Raw genomic sequence first — 15,920 nt, 5'->3', positions numbered from 1 at the left:
GAGCTACCATGCGTTTGCTTTCCTAGGGTGGCGGATATCGTTTATGAGGGCATAGGAACAACTCTATATCGGCATACGACATACCTGTCCGGCTTTTCACTTGAGTTCCTGAGCTGTGAGTGTAACAACGACGACCTCCTCGAGGTGCTGTAGCACATCGGATGTTTTATGTGAACCCCCTAGGACCCCCTCCTTGGTGGATTAGCTCCCCCCTACTGGCGATTTGACCCCAAAAATCCACATCCACCCAGCGCCCTTTGAGACCTCAGAATTCAGGAACGACCGCTTTGACCCCAGCGTAAAATGGGGATTGCCAGGCGGTCTTTGAAAGGGAGGCACGTGGGAGAGTCGCAAATAACATTTGTTTTCCTTATGTATCAGTCAGTAGGTCGTATGCAGAGTTGTCGATAGGAATGGAATGGGTCGTTTCATGCCGGATAGTCCCCATTATTCATGTTTAATTGCATCAACAACTAAACTCCTCCTAGGTCGGGCAATTCCAGGCCGTTTCTCGTGCCGATACCCTTGGATGCTACACTAACTTCCTACAATTGATTGCGCCAACCTACCCACCACCACCACCACCACCATCCACCCACCTCCTCCTGCCTGCATGCGAGCAGTAGTCTTGGTCTTGTTGATTCGCATCTAGAACTTCCAACAAAAAACCCCCACGGCAGACTGCAGCAACTTTTGGGGGCCAAGCTACTTGCACGAACTCAGCCAAAGAAATAGTATGCCCGATACAGAAGAATCCGACCCAGTCGAACCCAATAACCCTGTCAAGGCCACAAAAGAAAACAAACCAGCAGCAGACTCGAATTCACATGCAAAGCAAGACAAACCAATGGCGGCGGTAGCACCAGTTCAAGAATTCGACGACTTCGGATTGCCCATTAGGAAATATGTCAGCCCCCCACCAGAACCAGAAGCAGCAGATTCAGGGCGCAAGAACGACCTAGCCAAAGATGAGAAGGACGCGGACAAGAAGATCGCCAAAAGCTCCCCTAAGCAGGGGCCAGACAATGACACCAAGACCAAAACTAAGGCTGAGGGTTTAACTGTCCCTACCAAGAAGACGGAAAAAGAGGGGAAATCATCAGCCGGGAACAGCGATGATGATGACTTCCAAGATGCCCCAACGACTCCGACCCCGCGAACGCCCAACCCCGAGCCTGCCGACAACGACGGGTCCAAGACCCCGGTACCGACGGCAGCTGCAACATTCGCGCCTCTGGCCGCCCCGGCCCAGATCGATAGGAAGCCCAACGATGAGTCGAAGCCCGAAGGGTCGGGAACTTCCGCGCGGCAGAGATCGGATACAGCTACCTCCATATCTGGCCCCTCGGTCAAAGAGATAGAGGCTGCGAAGAAGAGCGAGGGTACAAACAAGGGGCCTGTTATTGACCACAGCCGCGACAACAGCACGGCAAGCTCGACGCATATTGTATCCGAGTTCTCCCACCAACAGTTGACTGCGCCGCAAAAGGAGGAGACGGAGGATCGCGATGAGGGCTGGCAGACGATGCCCGCTTATGCGCCATACGATATTTACGACGACGATAACAGGCTTGTTGCCAAAGAACATAATGAAGAAGACGACGAAAAGTACGTCTACGCTGGGCTGGGCGGCGCTGGCAAGGGATACACCCGCGTTCTCGTCGACGATGACGCAGATTCCGAGACTAGCATGGATGGCAATACCAAGTATTTGTTCAAAGAAGTCAGCGGCACCAGCGCTGTCGACTTGGATGAGCAAAGAGACGCTGTCTCGCAACTGCAAGCAACCAAGGACTTGCTCACCGAGGGTCAACGAATTGCATACGTCGGTGCGACGCGACTGGAGCTATCGGTAATGCTAAAAGAGGCAGAGACTATGGAAAAAACGAAGAAGACTAAGAAGGATACCACAATGGCAGCCGAGGCGATGAAGATGTGGTCTCAGAAGATCATGGTTCGACTCTATGCGCATATGGAGATTAGCCCGGCCGAACAGGTCATGATCGAACAATTAGCAGAGCATGGCGTTATGCCTCAGGACCTTACCCCTGTGCTTATGCATAACGCGAGAGTAAAGAACCCCATGGCGGATTCCGAGTCCGGGTCTGCAACACCGAGTATCGCGAGCCCGAGATCTTCCATCACCCCGAGGTTCGGCGAGGAGAAAGCGGCGGAAGCTCCTCCACCTTACGAAGCGCATGACGGAGAGGATATGCCCGATGTCAAGACTCCGTCTCAGCTACCCGGCACAGCTAAACTTGATATCGATCTGCGCTGGACCGTACTCTGTGACCTCTTCTTGGTACTCATTGCAGACTCGATATATGACGCCAGATCGAGAGTCCTGTTAGAGCGCGTGGGCAAAGACCTAGATATCCCCTGGATAGACATCTGCCGTTTTGAAAAGCGTGTGACGGATGCACTTGAGATGCAACAGCAAGCCGAGTCCGAGAACTGGAATGAAGATGAGCATCTCGAGAACAGAAGGAAATTGGCTCTCAAGCGGAAGTATGTCATGATGGGTCTCGCGACCGTAGGCGGTGGTCTCGTCATTGGTCTATCCGCTGGTCTTCTTGCACCCCTTATTGGTGCTGGTCTTGCGGCAGGCTTCACAACAATTGGCGTGGGTGGTACAGGCACCTTCTTGGCCGGCGCCGGTGGTGCTGCGATCATCACCTCATCGGCAGCTGCCTCTGGTAGTGTCATTGGCGTCAGGGCTGCGAATAGGAGAATGGGTGCCGTAAAGACGTTTGAGTACCGCCCTCTGCACAATAACAAGCGAGTGAATCTGATCATCACAATTTCCGGGTGGATGACTAGCACGAGCGATGATGTTCGATTGCCGTTTAGCACGGTCGACCCGATCATGGGTGACATCTACTCGATTCTCTGGGAACCGGAAATGCTGACCAGCATGGGTGACACCATCAATATCTTAGCTACAGAGGCAGGTCAAACTTGGTTTCACATTACAATACATTATTACTAACTTATCACACCAGGCGCTCACTCAAGGTCTCCAGCAAGTACTGGGAAGCACTATTTTGATCAGTTTGATGGCTGCTCTGCAGCTGCCAGTGGTGCTTACCAAGCTGGCGTACCTGATCGACAACCCCTGGGCGGTCTCTCTCGACCGTGCCTGGTCTGCAGGTCTGATCCTGGCTGATTCGCTGATCGACCGCAACCTCGGCACTAGACCTATTACCCTTGTGGGATATTCCCTTGGCTCCAGAGTCATCTTCTCTTGCCTCTTGGAGCTGGCAAGAAAGGGCGCCTATGGCCTGATTCAGAACGTGTACCTTTTCGGCTCGCCCCTGATCACGAAGAAGGACGAATGGCTCAAGTGCCGTACCGTCGTCTCAGGCAGGTTCTTGAGCGGATACAACCGCAACGACTGGATCTTGGGTTATCTTTTCCGTCTCACCAATGGCGGTATTCGTAGAGTCACCGGCTTAGCGCCGGTCGAGGAGATACCTGGCCTGGAGAATATGGACTGCTCCGAGTTCGTAGTCGGTCACATGGACTACCGACAAGCCATGCCAAGGCTCTTGCGCGAAGCCGGGTGGCTCGTTGAGAGCGACGAGTTTACGGAGATCGAGGACCCGGACCCTGATCAACACCGAGAGAAACAGCGAGAACTTATCGAAGAGATCGAGGAGGCTCGCAAGGAGCTCGACAAAGAGGGCAACGGGAAGAAGGGCGCGTTCGGCGGGTTCTTCTCGCGCAAGAAGAAGGCCAAACGAGAAGACTGGGAGGTCTACGAGGATTCCTCCAAGGGCCCGAAAGCCGGGGAAAACTCGCGGACCGAGGACAAGTTCGGCAACAACCACGGCGTCCTGTTCGATGTCGACGCCATGCGCGCCGAGCTCGCCCGAGATGCCGAGCAGGCCAACAGCGCCGACGAGATTGAGGTGAGGGAGCTCAAGTCGACGCTTCCACCCATGAAGATCGAGTCGCCCGACAGCAGCAGCAGCAGCAGCAATCCGCGGAGAAGCCTCCGCGAGACCAAGAGCGATGACCCTACGACAACCCTGCGAACGGGAGGGGTCTCGCCCGGCCTGCGCCTCTCCTCGGACTTGCGGACCCCGACCATGTCCAGCGGGTTCGGCTATACTAGTCCCCTCCCATCCACGGCTTATTTCGAACCAGAGGCTTCGCCCGTCCACATGAGTTTCGATACGTCTTTCCACGAGGATCCGTTGTCATCTTCGCCGCCAGCGCCGCCGGCCAAGGATTCCTCACTGAGCTCTCGGCCGGAGATGAGGTCGAGTCAGACTGTGCCCAACATCGCAGTACATGATCCGTGGGCGGACAGCGATGATGACTTTGGCAAGGAGAAGGAGATTTCCATGACCTTCGCATAGTACCCTCATCCCCCTTTCAGTTTGCCTTGTGTTGGCTCGGGCTAGGCGCATTTCTTTATAATTGGCCGCAACGAGTGGTCATACTATCATCATTCCCTGCTGAAAGAGTTGTTTGGTAAAGTGGCCTCCGACAACCGGGAAAAATGATGAGCTACCGGGCTTCTCACCCCAGGCCTCCTCGAAATGTTGCCCGGGTTAGCTATCGGCCATTTCTTACCAGGTGGTAACCATCAGACAGACGCATAGCATTTCGGCGTTTCAATCATAGGCATGGAGTTCTTTACGTTTTTTGGTAACATAGTCAGTTTACGGTACGGGGTTACGAGGTCAGATATGGGAGGATGCCCGCAGTAACTCGGTTGCCTGGCCAGGAATTTCACGTCAGTTACGAATGGCAAGTGGTGGGCAGGGGGGGGCAATATCCCAGGGAAGAGAGGAAAGGGGAGACTGATTCGGTGTTGGAAGTCTAGAAGATGAAGGGTATGACCTACCGAGAGGGGACATAATCGGGATTGTAGATAGAATGCTAGATCCGTTGATCCAACTGGTTGGAACGATAATACTACATATGTATCTACGTTGAAGCATAGCAAATACATTTTATGACTTACTACACGTGTGATATGATGTACGAGAGGGCAGAGTGTACATCCTAGGCCGGCGATTTGCGGATGCTCTCGTTTTGTGGCGGTGGGCGGCTTGGGCTATCGCGCGCGCTTGGCCGTGCCTCAAGTGGCCGCTCTTTGCATTCATCCATGCATTACCGGATTACCTGGAAAGCCCCCGGGCGGGCGCTATCTTCTTTATGATGAATGAAAGGTTGCCTGGCGCATAGGTCGGTTGGGTTTGGTCGTTTCATTGAATCACCACGCAGGCCAAGGCCCAAGAAGAACATTTGCGGCCGTAGCTATATCTGAAACCCGGGGTAAACAGGCCAAACATAGGGCCACTATAGGGTCATCATATATACTTGCCGAGCAATGGTACTTCGCGCGTAGAGCTTACCAACAGAAGTGCGACGGAGATACTAACTAATATATACGTAGGTAGAGAGTGAGTGGTCAGCTTGCGAAAAGGAATACGGCACAGATGAGCACCGACGGGGTATCGGCGGCCAACCCAACGAAAGGGGCCATGGGGTCCGGTAGGATCGGAGGCACGGGGCTTTTGCCAGACTTACACGAGGGCGGTCAAACATAATTAGAGGCAAGAGATATATCGGGAAGTAAGGATCCTGTAGTCGTCTCCTTACCGGAAATAGAGGAGGAATTGCCTGCTGGCTAGTGCCGCGGCACCGAGGACGATGACCACATGGCTGTCGCTTTTGATTATTAGATGAATATATATACCACCGTACGTAAACCCAGCCAATCACAGGTGCACTGGTCGGTGGTGATGCATGGGGGGGCCCTAGCAGGTGAGATCGGCGGAAGATCGCGTTTCTCTCCTCGGAGAAACTGTGGTTTTCATCGGGCCGTCTTTTTTCGAGGGGTGTTGGTTTCAATCACACTACTCACATCGTGGTGGTTGGGTGGCCGGCACATCCCCAAGTCATTGTTGCCACACAAGAGCACGTTCATAGCCTTACTCTGATGAAATCGGCGATAGGCCTTCTTTCGAGGGATGATCATAATTACAATCGATATACCTCGTCGCAGCCAGGTAGGTGAGATATATATTGAAGTAAAGCCAATCTTTTCGGCACCCGGGGATCTTGAGGAATGTTGGGTGATGAATGTTCTGTTGTTTCTATAATTAAAAAAGGCTGCGGGCATGGAGGGGTAGAAAAGAAGGGGGGCACCAGAAATGGAACACGTCCCACTTGGACCCCGTCTTAGGTGAGATATCGGGGGGCAGTACAGGAAAAGTGCCAAACAGCCCCCATCTCTCGGTGTGTGGAAAGGGGGCCAGTTGGTCGGGATACTGCTGTCGGCATTCATTAGCCTGTCTGCCTCCAGGTATTCATTCTTTCTCTGCTCTGCTGGAGTTCTGCATCTCGTTCCATGTAGGAAACGCAGGTGAAGTAAAGAAAGGATATGCTCGGTATGGAACATGGGGATGGACGGCAGGGCTGGGCTTGCTGCATCTAAAAACAAGTAGCGGCTCAGCCGTACGCGCTAGGGTGATGCATGCCTGGCATCTGAGTAAGAAACCATGTCTGTCTGTACTAGGTCTTACTGTATAAAGCCAATTTGGATTGCTTTTGCTCATGGGAGAATCCCCACAGAAACGAAGAAACATCTGCAAGAAGCTCTCGCTTGCATGAAGGCGTGATCCCAAGACGGAAGAAACTGAGAAAGCAGTCCCTCGATATTGAGACAGCGTGTGACAGAAGGAAGCGGCACAGCAGTCGTCTCTGTGCGAATCTCTTCTTCTTTTTTGGTGTGACGATGGTCCGTCGGAGAGGCGCAGTCGCGCAGATGGCAGATGTACATTCACCAGGACCCAATCGACGCTCCGCGTATACGCTCCCTGCATCCAACCTTGCAGCTGCAATTTTGATTGGGAAACGACTGCGGCACTTCCTTTCCACTTGACGCCTTGTATGTGCTTACTTACCTTTCCGTCCTTCTGGTGAAAGCTGACACCCCCAAGCACCAAGGATTCGGCACTAGTGTGTCCATACGCCGCAGTTGGTCTTTTTTCGTCCCCCGATCCCTTTCCCGCCCGTCACGTTTCCGTGCTGCTGCTTCTCTTTTCACACGTTGCCGTCTATTGTTTCTGCTTCTTCTGCTGTTTTGCCATTTCGTTCGTCGTTTTTGCCAACTAGCTCGTTGGCGTCGTGTTGCTCCTTCGCCGCCGTGCTCCCTGCCACTTACACGACCCTAATCGAGTATCTCAAAGGTCGGCTCTGGAACATCACTACCTTGCACGGACGACAAATGGCCATGAGCCTCGTGGCATAGGGAAACTGGGAGAACCATACCAACCTCGATCATTCCGTCCTCGAAGAACAACGCTGCCATTGAAGCTGTATTTGGGTGGGGGGCCAACACACGACGAACATGCGACTCGATGCCTCGATATTCGGGCTCGTCGCCTGGTTAGGGGCATCCATGGCAGTTCCCAGCGACACTCCATATCCTACGTTAACTGCACCGACGAAGGTGACCCCACAAAATAGCATCATCAACTTTACCTACCCATCCTTAGAATCCCACGTCTATGTGGTTAAACCGCTGGAGGTGTTCGCCATGGTGAAGTGGTCGGTTTCCAGTGGACAGTCTCTCAATATCCAAATCCAAAAAGCCACACTATACGTGGTAGAGAATGACGGCGAAGAAAGGCCAATCGCCACCCATTCTAATCCTACACCGCGACAAGACCGTATAAGCCATGCGCTCCCATCAGAATCGCCAGACCTGGGGAGTAATTTGAACGATGCCGGCAAACCTATCAAAGGGGGGTTGTTTTTCGAAAACTCTTCTGAACCATTTGAGAAACGCGAGGCATTTCCACCACTTTCAACGGAATTACCATGTATGACCCTCACATAGCATTATCTCCTTCAGGCGCACAAGGACAATGCCCATCAGCCGCTTCCACCCTCGACTTTGCTAATTAATTGTAGTTAACTACCAAGATGGGGCTGGATCTGTGACCATAAAGTCGGCTATCTATCAGCCGCAAAACGCCCTCGAGAAAAAGATGTTCCTGTCTCTGGAATGGTCTGACAAGACAGGCGCAACAAAAGGCAAAAGTTTCAGCACACCTTTTGCCCTAAGCGAAGAGGCTCCGGGCCAGGCGGGTAGTGGAACTCTGAACGCTTTGGTTACCGACCTGGATAAGTACGACCAAAGCACGCCTTGGCGCCTCGAGGGCCCCGAACCCAACCAGCTCGTCACGGTAACTACCAGCGCCATCTCGACCCCAGCCTCTATCGCAACTTCTGTAGCTGCCCCGGGTGGTGCGTCGGAGATGCCCGCGACATCCAACGGCGGCCCCGAAGGTGAGGCCGGAGGAAACGGCGGCGGCCTCTCTACAGGAGCTATCGCCGGCATTATCGTCGGCGCTGTGATCGGAGGTCTTCTCATCATCAGCGCCTTGGCCTACTTTCTATGCTTTCGCCGGCGCTCCGGGAACCAACGGAACCACCACGATATCCACGGAGACGTGGGCTACGCCTCAGACAGTGGCGCGGCTGGGATGATTACTCGCGAAAAGGATATGGCCGGAGTCAACCACAGTCCTCAGTCGGCTTACGCCGACGACGGCAGCCGCCTGCACAACGTTGGAGACTTTGACCATGGCAACGAATCGACCAACTACTCGAACACACCACAGGAAGAACAAGGCGTAGCAACCGGACAAAACAGAGACAGCTTACACCAGAACAACTACTCCATATTCAACAACAGCAGCGGCAACCCTGACCAGGGGCTGCTGCCACCCACCGGCACAGCACGATCGGCGTCGCCGTCTCCCCGCAAGATGCTGCCACCGAGAGTCGGAGGGAACGTACCCGGAGCGTGGGCAATGTCGCCGTAGCGGTAGGCAGGACGAGTCACCAGACCTCGCGGCCGGGGTCTGAGGCGAGGTCGCCAAGCCGCTACGCGCACCTGATCGAGGAGGGCATGACGGAGGACGAAATACGGCGTCTTGAGGATGAAGAGAGGCAGCTCGATGCCGCCATTGAGGATGCGGGGAGGCATGGGGGGCCGGCCCAGGAAGTGACATGCACGCGGCTGTGGTATGATAAACTAAGAAAGGGGTTGATACTTAATCTCTTAAGGGATTTATGAAGTAGAGAAAGAAAAGGGGGAGGTTGAATGAAATATGTATGCAGCGTTTTAGTATTTTCTTGTCTGTTATATGACATTTCCTTTCGGTTGACAATCACAGCATTTACGTTGCTGTTTGTTGTCTGTTGACTTCGTTGGCGAAACCTAAATGTGCTCTCCATTGAACATGCTAACATATACACTGCCAGGATACCGTCCTGCTCATGGTGGTATATCTTACTATCGATACACGAATATGAGACACCGTCCGTAAGGGTACCTAGCTGGCTAGTAAAATCAAGCATAGCCCTTAACGAAAGGAATGATTAGATGCCCAGGGACGGAGCCTTGGAGAGGCAACACGTATTCAAGTTGGTTCCAAGGACCGCCTGATTTCACAGGATGACTGACAGCCCAAGAACACCTCCTTACCTGAATAAAGCATTCTGACTTGGTCATATGAGTCTGTATTCCGACTCATAGGTATAGGAGAATGAGAAATGAATGTAAGTATTGTGATCACAGACACGAATAGAAAGAGTTCAATATGAAGGAGATGTATTTACGCGGAGAGGGCACTGCCGCTTGCGTGTTTACAATGAGCGATGACGACTCGGGATCTCGTCGCCATGGTCTGAAGCAAGCAAGCATCAACAGAACCCGACCGAGTGGCTACAAGCCTTTTTTCCACGGCGAGTTGTTTGGCCCCTGAGTAGGACCCTTTCGATGATAACCACAAACTACATCCTCATCCAGCCCAGCAACAAAGCAACAACGTTCAAGCACGCCCACCAGCCTAGAAGGGAGGTAATCAGACAATCAGTTCTTAAAAACATCTTGCCTCCCTTGACCGGGCCGATGTAACTTAGTGGCCGCTATTATTATTTTCATCTTATCCTCCAAGGTAAGACACTCTGCGGTAGTCGTGCCGAACCTCGTCCTAATGGGGTCTCGTATCTCTGTTATACTCACCCTTTTGCTTTCTCCCCCTCTGCCGTTTCATACCTTCACCCTTATTTTGTTCTACTCTTATTACTACATATAAAGAGTTCATATCCTATCCACGCCAGCTACCACTATCACTACGAGTGGCCAGCTCTATGACGGAGCCAGCCGCTGTTGTACAACAATACTGGAAATGTCTGATCGTACTCTTGCCTATGTAGTCTCTGGGCCTCTTCGCCCTTGGACGGGCCAGGCCAGGTGAGTTAGGAGGGCAAATGTGCAAGGTTAGCATGAGCATCAAGCCAGGAAAAGAAAAACATCGCTCGTTGGTCTTTTGACCTCAAGATGCGAGGCCGTAAATCGGAGTCAAGGATTCCGTTTAGATTGATACACGAAGTTGCAGACTCAAGCCTACCCATACTTTGTACAAGTCGCGCTAGACTGAAATGTACCAGAGGATGGAGGATGAGACCCGACTGCTGTGTCGACTGGAAATGTCAAGCTTGCTGCAAAAATGACGTGTCCGAATACTTTGAAATATTTGGCGGTAGGCCTCGAGTTATCCCGCAAGCAGTTGCCTCGCTCTGCTCATGTTGTACATACAAATCCCCCCAACTCCGGCCCGCTAGAATGTAGGGGGCAGAACTCAATTGGCGTTGATATCGCGTACATGGAATATAACCCCTAATGCGCCACTTCGTTCCTTTTTGTTCTTCGTGGATCTTCGCCGCTTCTTGCGAGCAGCAGTCCATTGCCACTTGTCTTTTGTGACTGGCGCTGCGCGTGCCGTCCCCTGCTTCAATGAAACCGCCTCGATCGGTATCCGATCACGGTGCTTCGTTTTACCGTCCGAACAGTCGACCAGCCATGTTGCTCGCGATGCTGCCCGCCAGGCTTCCACCGTATAACGCACTCCCGGCCATGTTGGATGCTTGGCTGAACTTATCGCAGCGCGAGAAGGCCAACGTGTTGGTAACGGTAAGGACGAGTGCGATTGCTAAGAGACGATGTGCCGAATTAGTCTCCTACTTCCTTTTTTTCTTTCTGTCTCTGTCTCTCCCCCTAGCTGACTGGGTACTCAAATAGAGAAGTTACTCACCGACGAGGGGCAGCCAGATGAACTTAAGACGCACAAGGGCCAGGATGGCGAGGGCGATCCAGAGGACGGGCTGAGCGTACATGGCAAGCCAGAAGAAGCGGCTGTCGGTGGCGTTGATGGTCTTGGTGGCCGGGTCGCTGCTCTCAAAGACCCAATGGCTGTCGCCCGACTGGGGGTCGACTTCGTTCCACCAGCGCAGACCGACGAGCCGCCGCCCGGCGATGTTTTTGAGGTAGTAGAAGTCGGCCGCCAGCAGCAGTATCGTGATGATGAAGATCATAACCAGGTTCTCGGTGAAGAGCATGCCGAAGAGGTAGACAAGGAGGGAAGCTAGAGAGCGAAGGTAAAAGATCCAATTAGCCAGCTGCCACAAGTGAAAAGCGATCGATTAGAACACGACGCTGCTGCCACCTGTTCATCGTCGGTGCCGCAAGTGCCGGCGCATCAACTTACAGATGCGAAAGCCGAGAAAGCAGAGGAGGGTTATAGGATGGGAGCTGAGGCGCCAGCTCAGCGAGCCCGGCGTGACTTGCTGTTGTTGTTGTTGTTGTTCCATGATGGTCGGGCTTGTGTATTGGACGGAAGTGTAGTCAGTACTGTCGTCGTCTATGGCATGACTCTCTGGAGGAAGTGCCGTTGTTGCGAGAACCACCAAGCTTGAGAGATGGATTGATTTACGGGCAAGCAGCAGCTGTCGTCTGTCGCGCTCGAAGGAAGCTCCGTACGTACAGCTGTTCACTGCACAAAGGCCCACTTATTATCAACTGTCGTATTAGTAGGCAGTAGCTGCTTTTGCTGCAGATCAAATTGCCTTACGTAACCCTCAACCAGTTGTCAGATTACCATTAGGGCTGTCACCGACATTGGCTGTCAAGGTGCAAGTCGAGAGTCATGCTTCAAATTTTTTTATTCTTGGTTTTGCACGATTGTAGTCTATTTAACCCTTGGCGGCACCGGCCTTGATGAGCAGGATATCGCCATCTTCAACGACGTAGTCCTTACCCTTGGTCATGATCTTGCCCTTGGCCTTGACCTCGGCTTCGTCACCAAGCTCCTTAAGCATGCTAAAGTTGTACACAATAGCCTGGATGAATGTCTTCTCGAAATCGCCGTGGATGACGCCAGCGGCTTGGGGAGCCTTGGTGCCGTTACGGATGGTCCATTGACGGACTTCGTCCGTACCAGTTGTGAAGAAACTTCCCAGGTTGAGAACCTTGCGCATCTGGAGAACAATCTTAGGGATGGCAGATTCAACGCCAACCTTCTTGCATTCCTCGAGAGCCTCCGCCTCAGTCTCGAACTGAGTAAGGCGCTCCTCAAAGCACACCGACACAGGCAGAATGGGGTCGCCAGCGGCGTGCTCCTTCATCCACTCGGCAATCTTGGCCAAGTGCTTGTTCTTCTTGCGGATATAATCCTTCTCCGAAAGGTTGACCAGGTACACAACGGGCTTGGCAGAGAGCAGGAAGAGAGGGTTGATGACCTCGATCTATTGAACTTGGTTAGTTGGGTTCGATGCCAATTATCAAGCAGAATAAAACATGGTTTATTGTGATCAGAGTGTGTTTTTTTATCTCAGTATTTCCTCTGCGTTAAAGTGAGGTATTCGAAGAGCTGGGATTATTGAGGCGCTATGGCCCGTTGTCATCATGTAGAGGGAATGGGTTAAGAAAAGAAAAGGTCAGTCTTACCTCCTTAGGAGACCAGTTGCCCTTTCGGACATCCTTGCCGTCCTTCAGCATGTCGAGAATCTTGACAATAGTAGCCTCCTCTTCCTTGGCCTTCTTGACTTCAAGACTCTGACCACCCACACGGGTCTTCTTCTTCTGGTTCTCAAGAGCCTTCTCGACGAACTCAATATCCTTCAACCGGAGCTCCTCGGCGATAATGTCAAGATCTCTGCAGGGGTTGACGTCACCCTCAACGTGGATAATCTCGGCATCGTCGAAGCAACGCACGACTTGGAAGATGGCATCGACGGCGCGAATGTGAGACAAGAACGCGTTACCGAGACCAGCACCTGTGGAGGCACCCTTGGTCAGACCGGCAATATCGTAGACGGTCAAGTTGGCGGGTACGCGCGACTTGGGGTTGTACTTCTCGCACAGCCAGTCGTATCGGTCATCAGGGACAATGACACGGGCCTCTTCGGGCTCTATGGTAGCATACGGGAAGTTGGCAGGGTTTCCGAGATGGCACTTGGTGATGGCTTGGAACAGCGTCGATTTACCGACGTTGGCCAGACCAACAATACCACTCTTCAAGTTGTTGCCAGGACGACCCAGCAGGAGCTTCTCCTCGACGACAGCCTTCTTGGGAGGCATTTTGGGCTTGGATCTTTTTGCGTAGGTTCGTTGTGTGATGTAGATGGCAGTAACAGTGCAGCTGGGCACGTTGCGGGAGAAAGCAGAACTAGCTGCGAATGGGCGAATTAGGCAGGAGAGAGAAGTGAAGGGAGAGGTGGTCAACCGAAGGGAAGACGTGGTGAAGACGGGTCCAGGGACCGAACAGGGATTCAGTCTCGAAAGAACAATACCAACAAACGCTCAATGAAGAGGTGTGTCGGTCTATTGGGGTATCTCGGGGGGAGTTGTTACAGGAAAAGGTCGTACAGCCTTGTTGTCCTCTCTCTCATGTGAGAAGAGAGAGGAAGAGAGCTCTGCGAGAAAGTTCTGGCAATGGAGGGTAAGAACCGAAGAAACCTGTTGCGCCCAGTGAGAAAAAAAAAAGCTCTGCAGTTGGTGTGGGGTTTGGTCTGCGCGAAGCAGCAATTTCGGCCTCACTGATGTTACGGGGAGGTGGCCGGTGGACGCCCCCGAATCGGAGATCGGTGATTTGTTTTGCCGTTTCTCGTCTAGTCTACCTTACGTCAATTTACCAAGTCTGCAGTCTAGAGTCTAGGCCTATGTAATCTGCTAGGGTACATTCATTGGCCAGGTGGGGTTGGATTGTCGTGGGACAGCAATGTACCCTCCAAGTTGCGACCCTGGCCCAGGTACTGGACGAAACTCGAAACATCTCTTGGCCTGCTTGTCCTTGGGGCGCCGCTTACGGCATAATAGGCACCTTAGGTTGGTCTCACGTCGCGCTGCTAGGCCGGATTGAACCCTGAGAAGGGCCAGAAAGTCGACAAAGCTGACCCCCAGCGGCCAATGGCCTGCCAATAACCCCATTCCAATAGGCTCGACGGGGTACCACTGGATTGGAGACTCCCATCTCCCATCCCAAATGTCCCGCATTCAGGTGTGCATTCGTCTCAAGTGGTGGCTGATGGATGCTTTAACCTCGCCTGAGCCTGAGGTGAAGGCCCTGAAAGCCTGAGCTCTTTTTTAGGACGAAGAAATGGAATGGAATGCAGCGCAGGATAACACACGTTTCCTCCTGCATCATCACCACCCTCATTCATTTCCTGGTATTCTGCACCCGTCCATGGTCGCCTGACTGCCTGATTCTAGTGCTGAAGTTGGCTGACGACAGCTCGACAGCGACCTGACAAGTGGCAAGGTTTCTCCTACTTCCAACATATCGTATCTATTCCGTACCTAGCTTCGTCTATTTTCCCCAGATTACAGAACTCGCTACCCTAGCCGCCTCCACCACAACTATTGATTGATCGCCTACATCATAGCTACCATATCAAGGTAGCTGCTGCCGCCAACAACAGATGCGCCCATCGTCCATGAGCCTGACGATACCACGCCCCAACAATGTCGTCGTCTAAGAAGTCCCATCGACCTTCGGTCACTCGCAACTCCAGATCCGGATCCCACAGATCTACTCTATCACTCACCCGGACCGAAATCATCATCAATGTCTATGACTTATTACCGGTAAGCACCCCTCCATGACCATGACCCTCAACAGCCTTTCCGTCATGACCAATACCGACTTGGGCCGAGTACATCACCCATGGGCTGGCCTCATAACCTCCGCTTTCGTGATCATTCTTATTGACCATCCACCTGCCTCCAGCCCGGCCGCCTAGCCTCAGTCCTCTGGACCGTCGGGTCGTCTCTCCTCCATACCGGCGTCGTCATCAATGGCCGCGAATATGCATACGGAGGCCATGATCAACCAAACACAACCGGTGTATACTGGACTGCGCCGCAGACTGTCCCGCCGGGCGGTACATTCAAGACCGAAATCTTGCAAGGATTCACCTTCGCACCCCAACACGAGATCGATCAAATAATCAAGTCGACCTCAGAAGATTTTCCCGGCACTGCCTACAATCTTCTCACAAAGAACTGCAACCATTTCACTCAGGCCTTGTGCGAACGACTGACGGGCCACAAAGGACCCGCCTGGCTCAACCGTGCGGCCTCGATCGGCGTGGCCCTACCCTGCATGGTGCCGCGAGACTGGGTCGAGCCGCCAGACTACGGGACGGCCGATGGTGAGCTCATAGAAGAAGACGAGGATGACCTGGACGCCGACGAAGGGACGGGTTTTCTTAGTAGGGAAAATAGCTACAGGCGTAGTCTCGGAGACGTTGACGATCATGGTGCGAATGCTCAAAACAAGAGCAACGATAATTCCACACGGACGCGGGATTCTAGCGGGCGAGCACTGCCGGCGGCGGAAAGAGCGCCGGCGTGAAGCTAGTCATGTACACAAGAGGTAGGTCGCGATTCGACATCGGATTAGGTATTACTGGATGGCTGGGTCTAGGTGAGTTGCGGCTGCAAGGAGAGGGAAACTATGCATTTGGAGGGCGTTTGGGGAGGCGTTAACGATTTTTGGGCCAAGGCAGGTTTAAATTTGCTTCACGGGTGTGAGTGGTCCTCAGCG

General features: G+C 53.0%; 5 protein-coding genes across 5 annotated transcripts; 3 read left to right on the top strand and 2 right to left on the bottom strand.

Moving 5' to 3' along the window:
* Positions 1-847: 847 nt before the first annotated feature.
* PG998_005352 (uncharacterized protein) lies at positions 848-4,364 on the top strand (the record flags this gene model as incomplete). Its single annotated transcript, XM_066872170.1, has 2 exons — positions 848-2,951; positions 3,016-4,364. 2 exons carry the CDS (start codon positions 848-850, stop codon positions 4,362-4,364), a joined length of 3,453 nt encoding a protein of 1,150 aa, XP_066732267.1.
* Positions 4,365-8,012: 3,648 nt separating this feature from the next.
* PG998_005351 (uncharacterized protein) lies at positions 8,013-8,852 on the top strand (the record flags this gene model as incomplete). The annotated part of the gene is made up of 1 exon (XM_066872169.1): positions 8,013-8,852. One exon carries the CDS (start codon positions 8,013-8,015, stop codon positions 8,850-8,852), a length of 840 nt encoding a protein of 279 aa, XP_066732266.1.
* A 2,020-nt stretch (positions 8,853-10,872) lies between these two features.
* Positions 10,873-11,685, bottom strand: PG998_005350 (Golgi apparatus membrane protein TVP23; the record flags this gene model as incomplete). The annotated part of the gene is made up of 3 exons (XM_066872168.1): positions 10,873-11,027; positions 11,130-11,459; positions 11,583-11,685. 3 exons carry the CDS (start codon positions 11,683-11,685, stop codon positions 10,873-10,875), a joined length of 588 nt encoding a protein of 195 aa, XP_066732265.1.
* Positions 11,686-12,066: 381 nt separating this feature from the next.
* PG998_005349 (uncharacterized protein) lies at positions 12,067-13,453 on the bottom strand (the record flags this gene model as incomplete). The annotated part of the gene is made up of 2 exons (XM_066872167.1): positions 12,067-12,618; positions 12,821-13,453. 2 exons carry the CDS (start codon positions 13,451-13,453, stop codon positions 12,067-12,069), a joined length of 1,185 nt encoding a protein of 394 aa, XP_066732264.1.
* Positions 13,454-14,836: 1,383 nt separating this feature from the next.
* PG998_005348 (DeSI-like protein sdu1) lies at positions 14,837-15,728 on the top strand (the record flags this gene model as incomplete). Its single annotated transcript, XM_066872166.1, has 2 exons — positions 14,837-14,959; positions 15,102-15,728. The coding sequence occupies 2 exons, from the start codon at positions 14,837-14,839 to the stop codon at positions 15,726-15,728; spliced, it is 750 nt and encodes a 249-aa protein (XP_066732263.1).
* Between the last annotated feature and the right edge of the window lie 192 nt (positions 15,729-15,920).

This window comes from Apiospora kogelbergensis, assembly GCF_038363985.1.
Source record: "Apiospora kogelbergensis strain CBS 113332 chromosome Unknown utg000003l_segment0_segment0, whole genome shotgun sequence".
NCBI classification, from domain to species: domain Eukaryota; kingdom Fungi; phylum Ascomycota; class Sordariomycetes; order Amphisphaeriales; family Apiosporaceae; genus Apiospora; species Apiospora kogelbergensis.
Note: the sequence above shows the minus strand (reverse complement) of the source record. Positions and strands in the feature narration are given on the sequence as shown.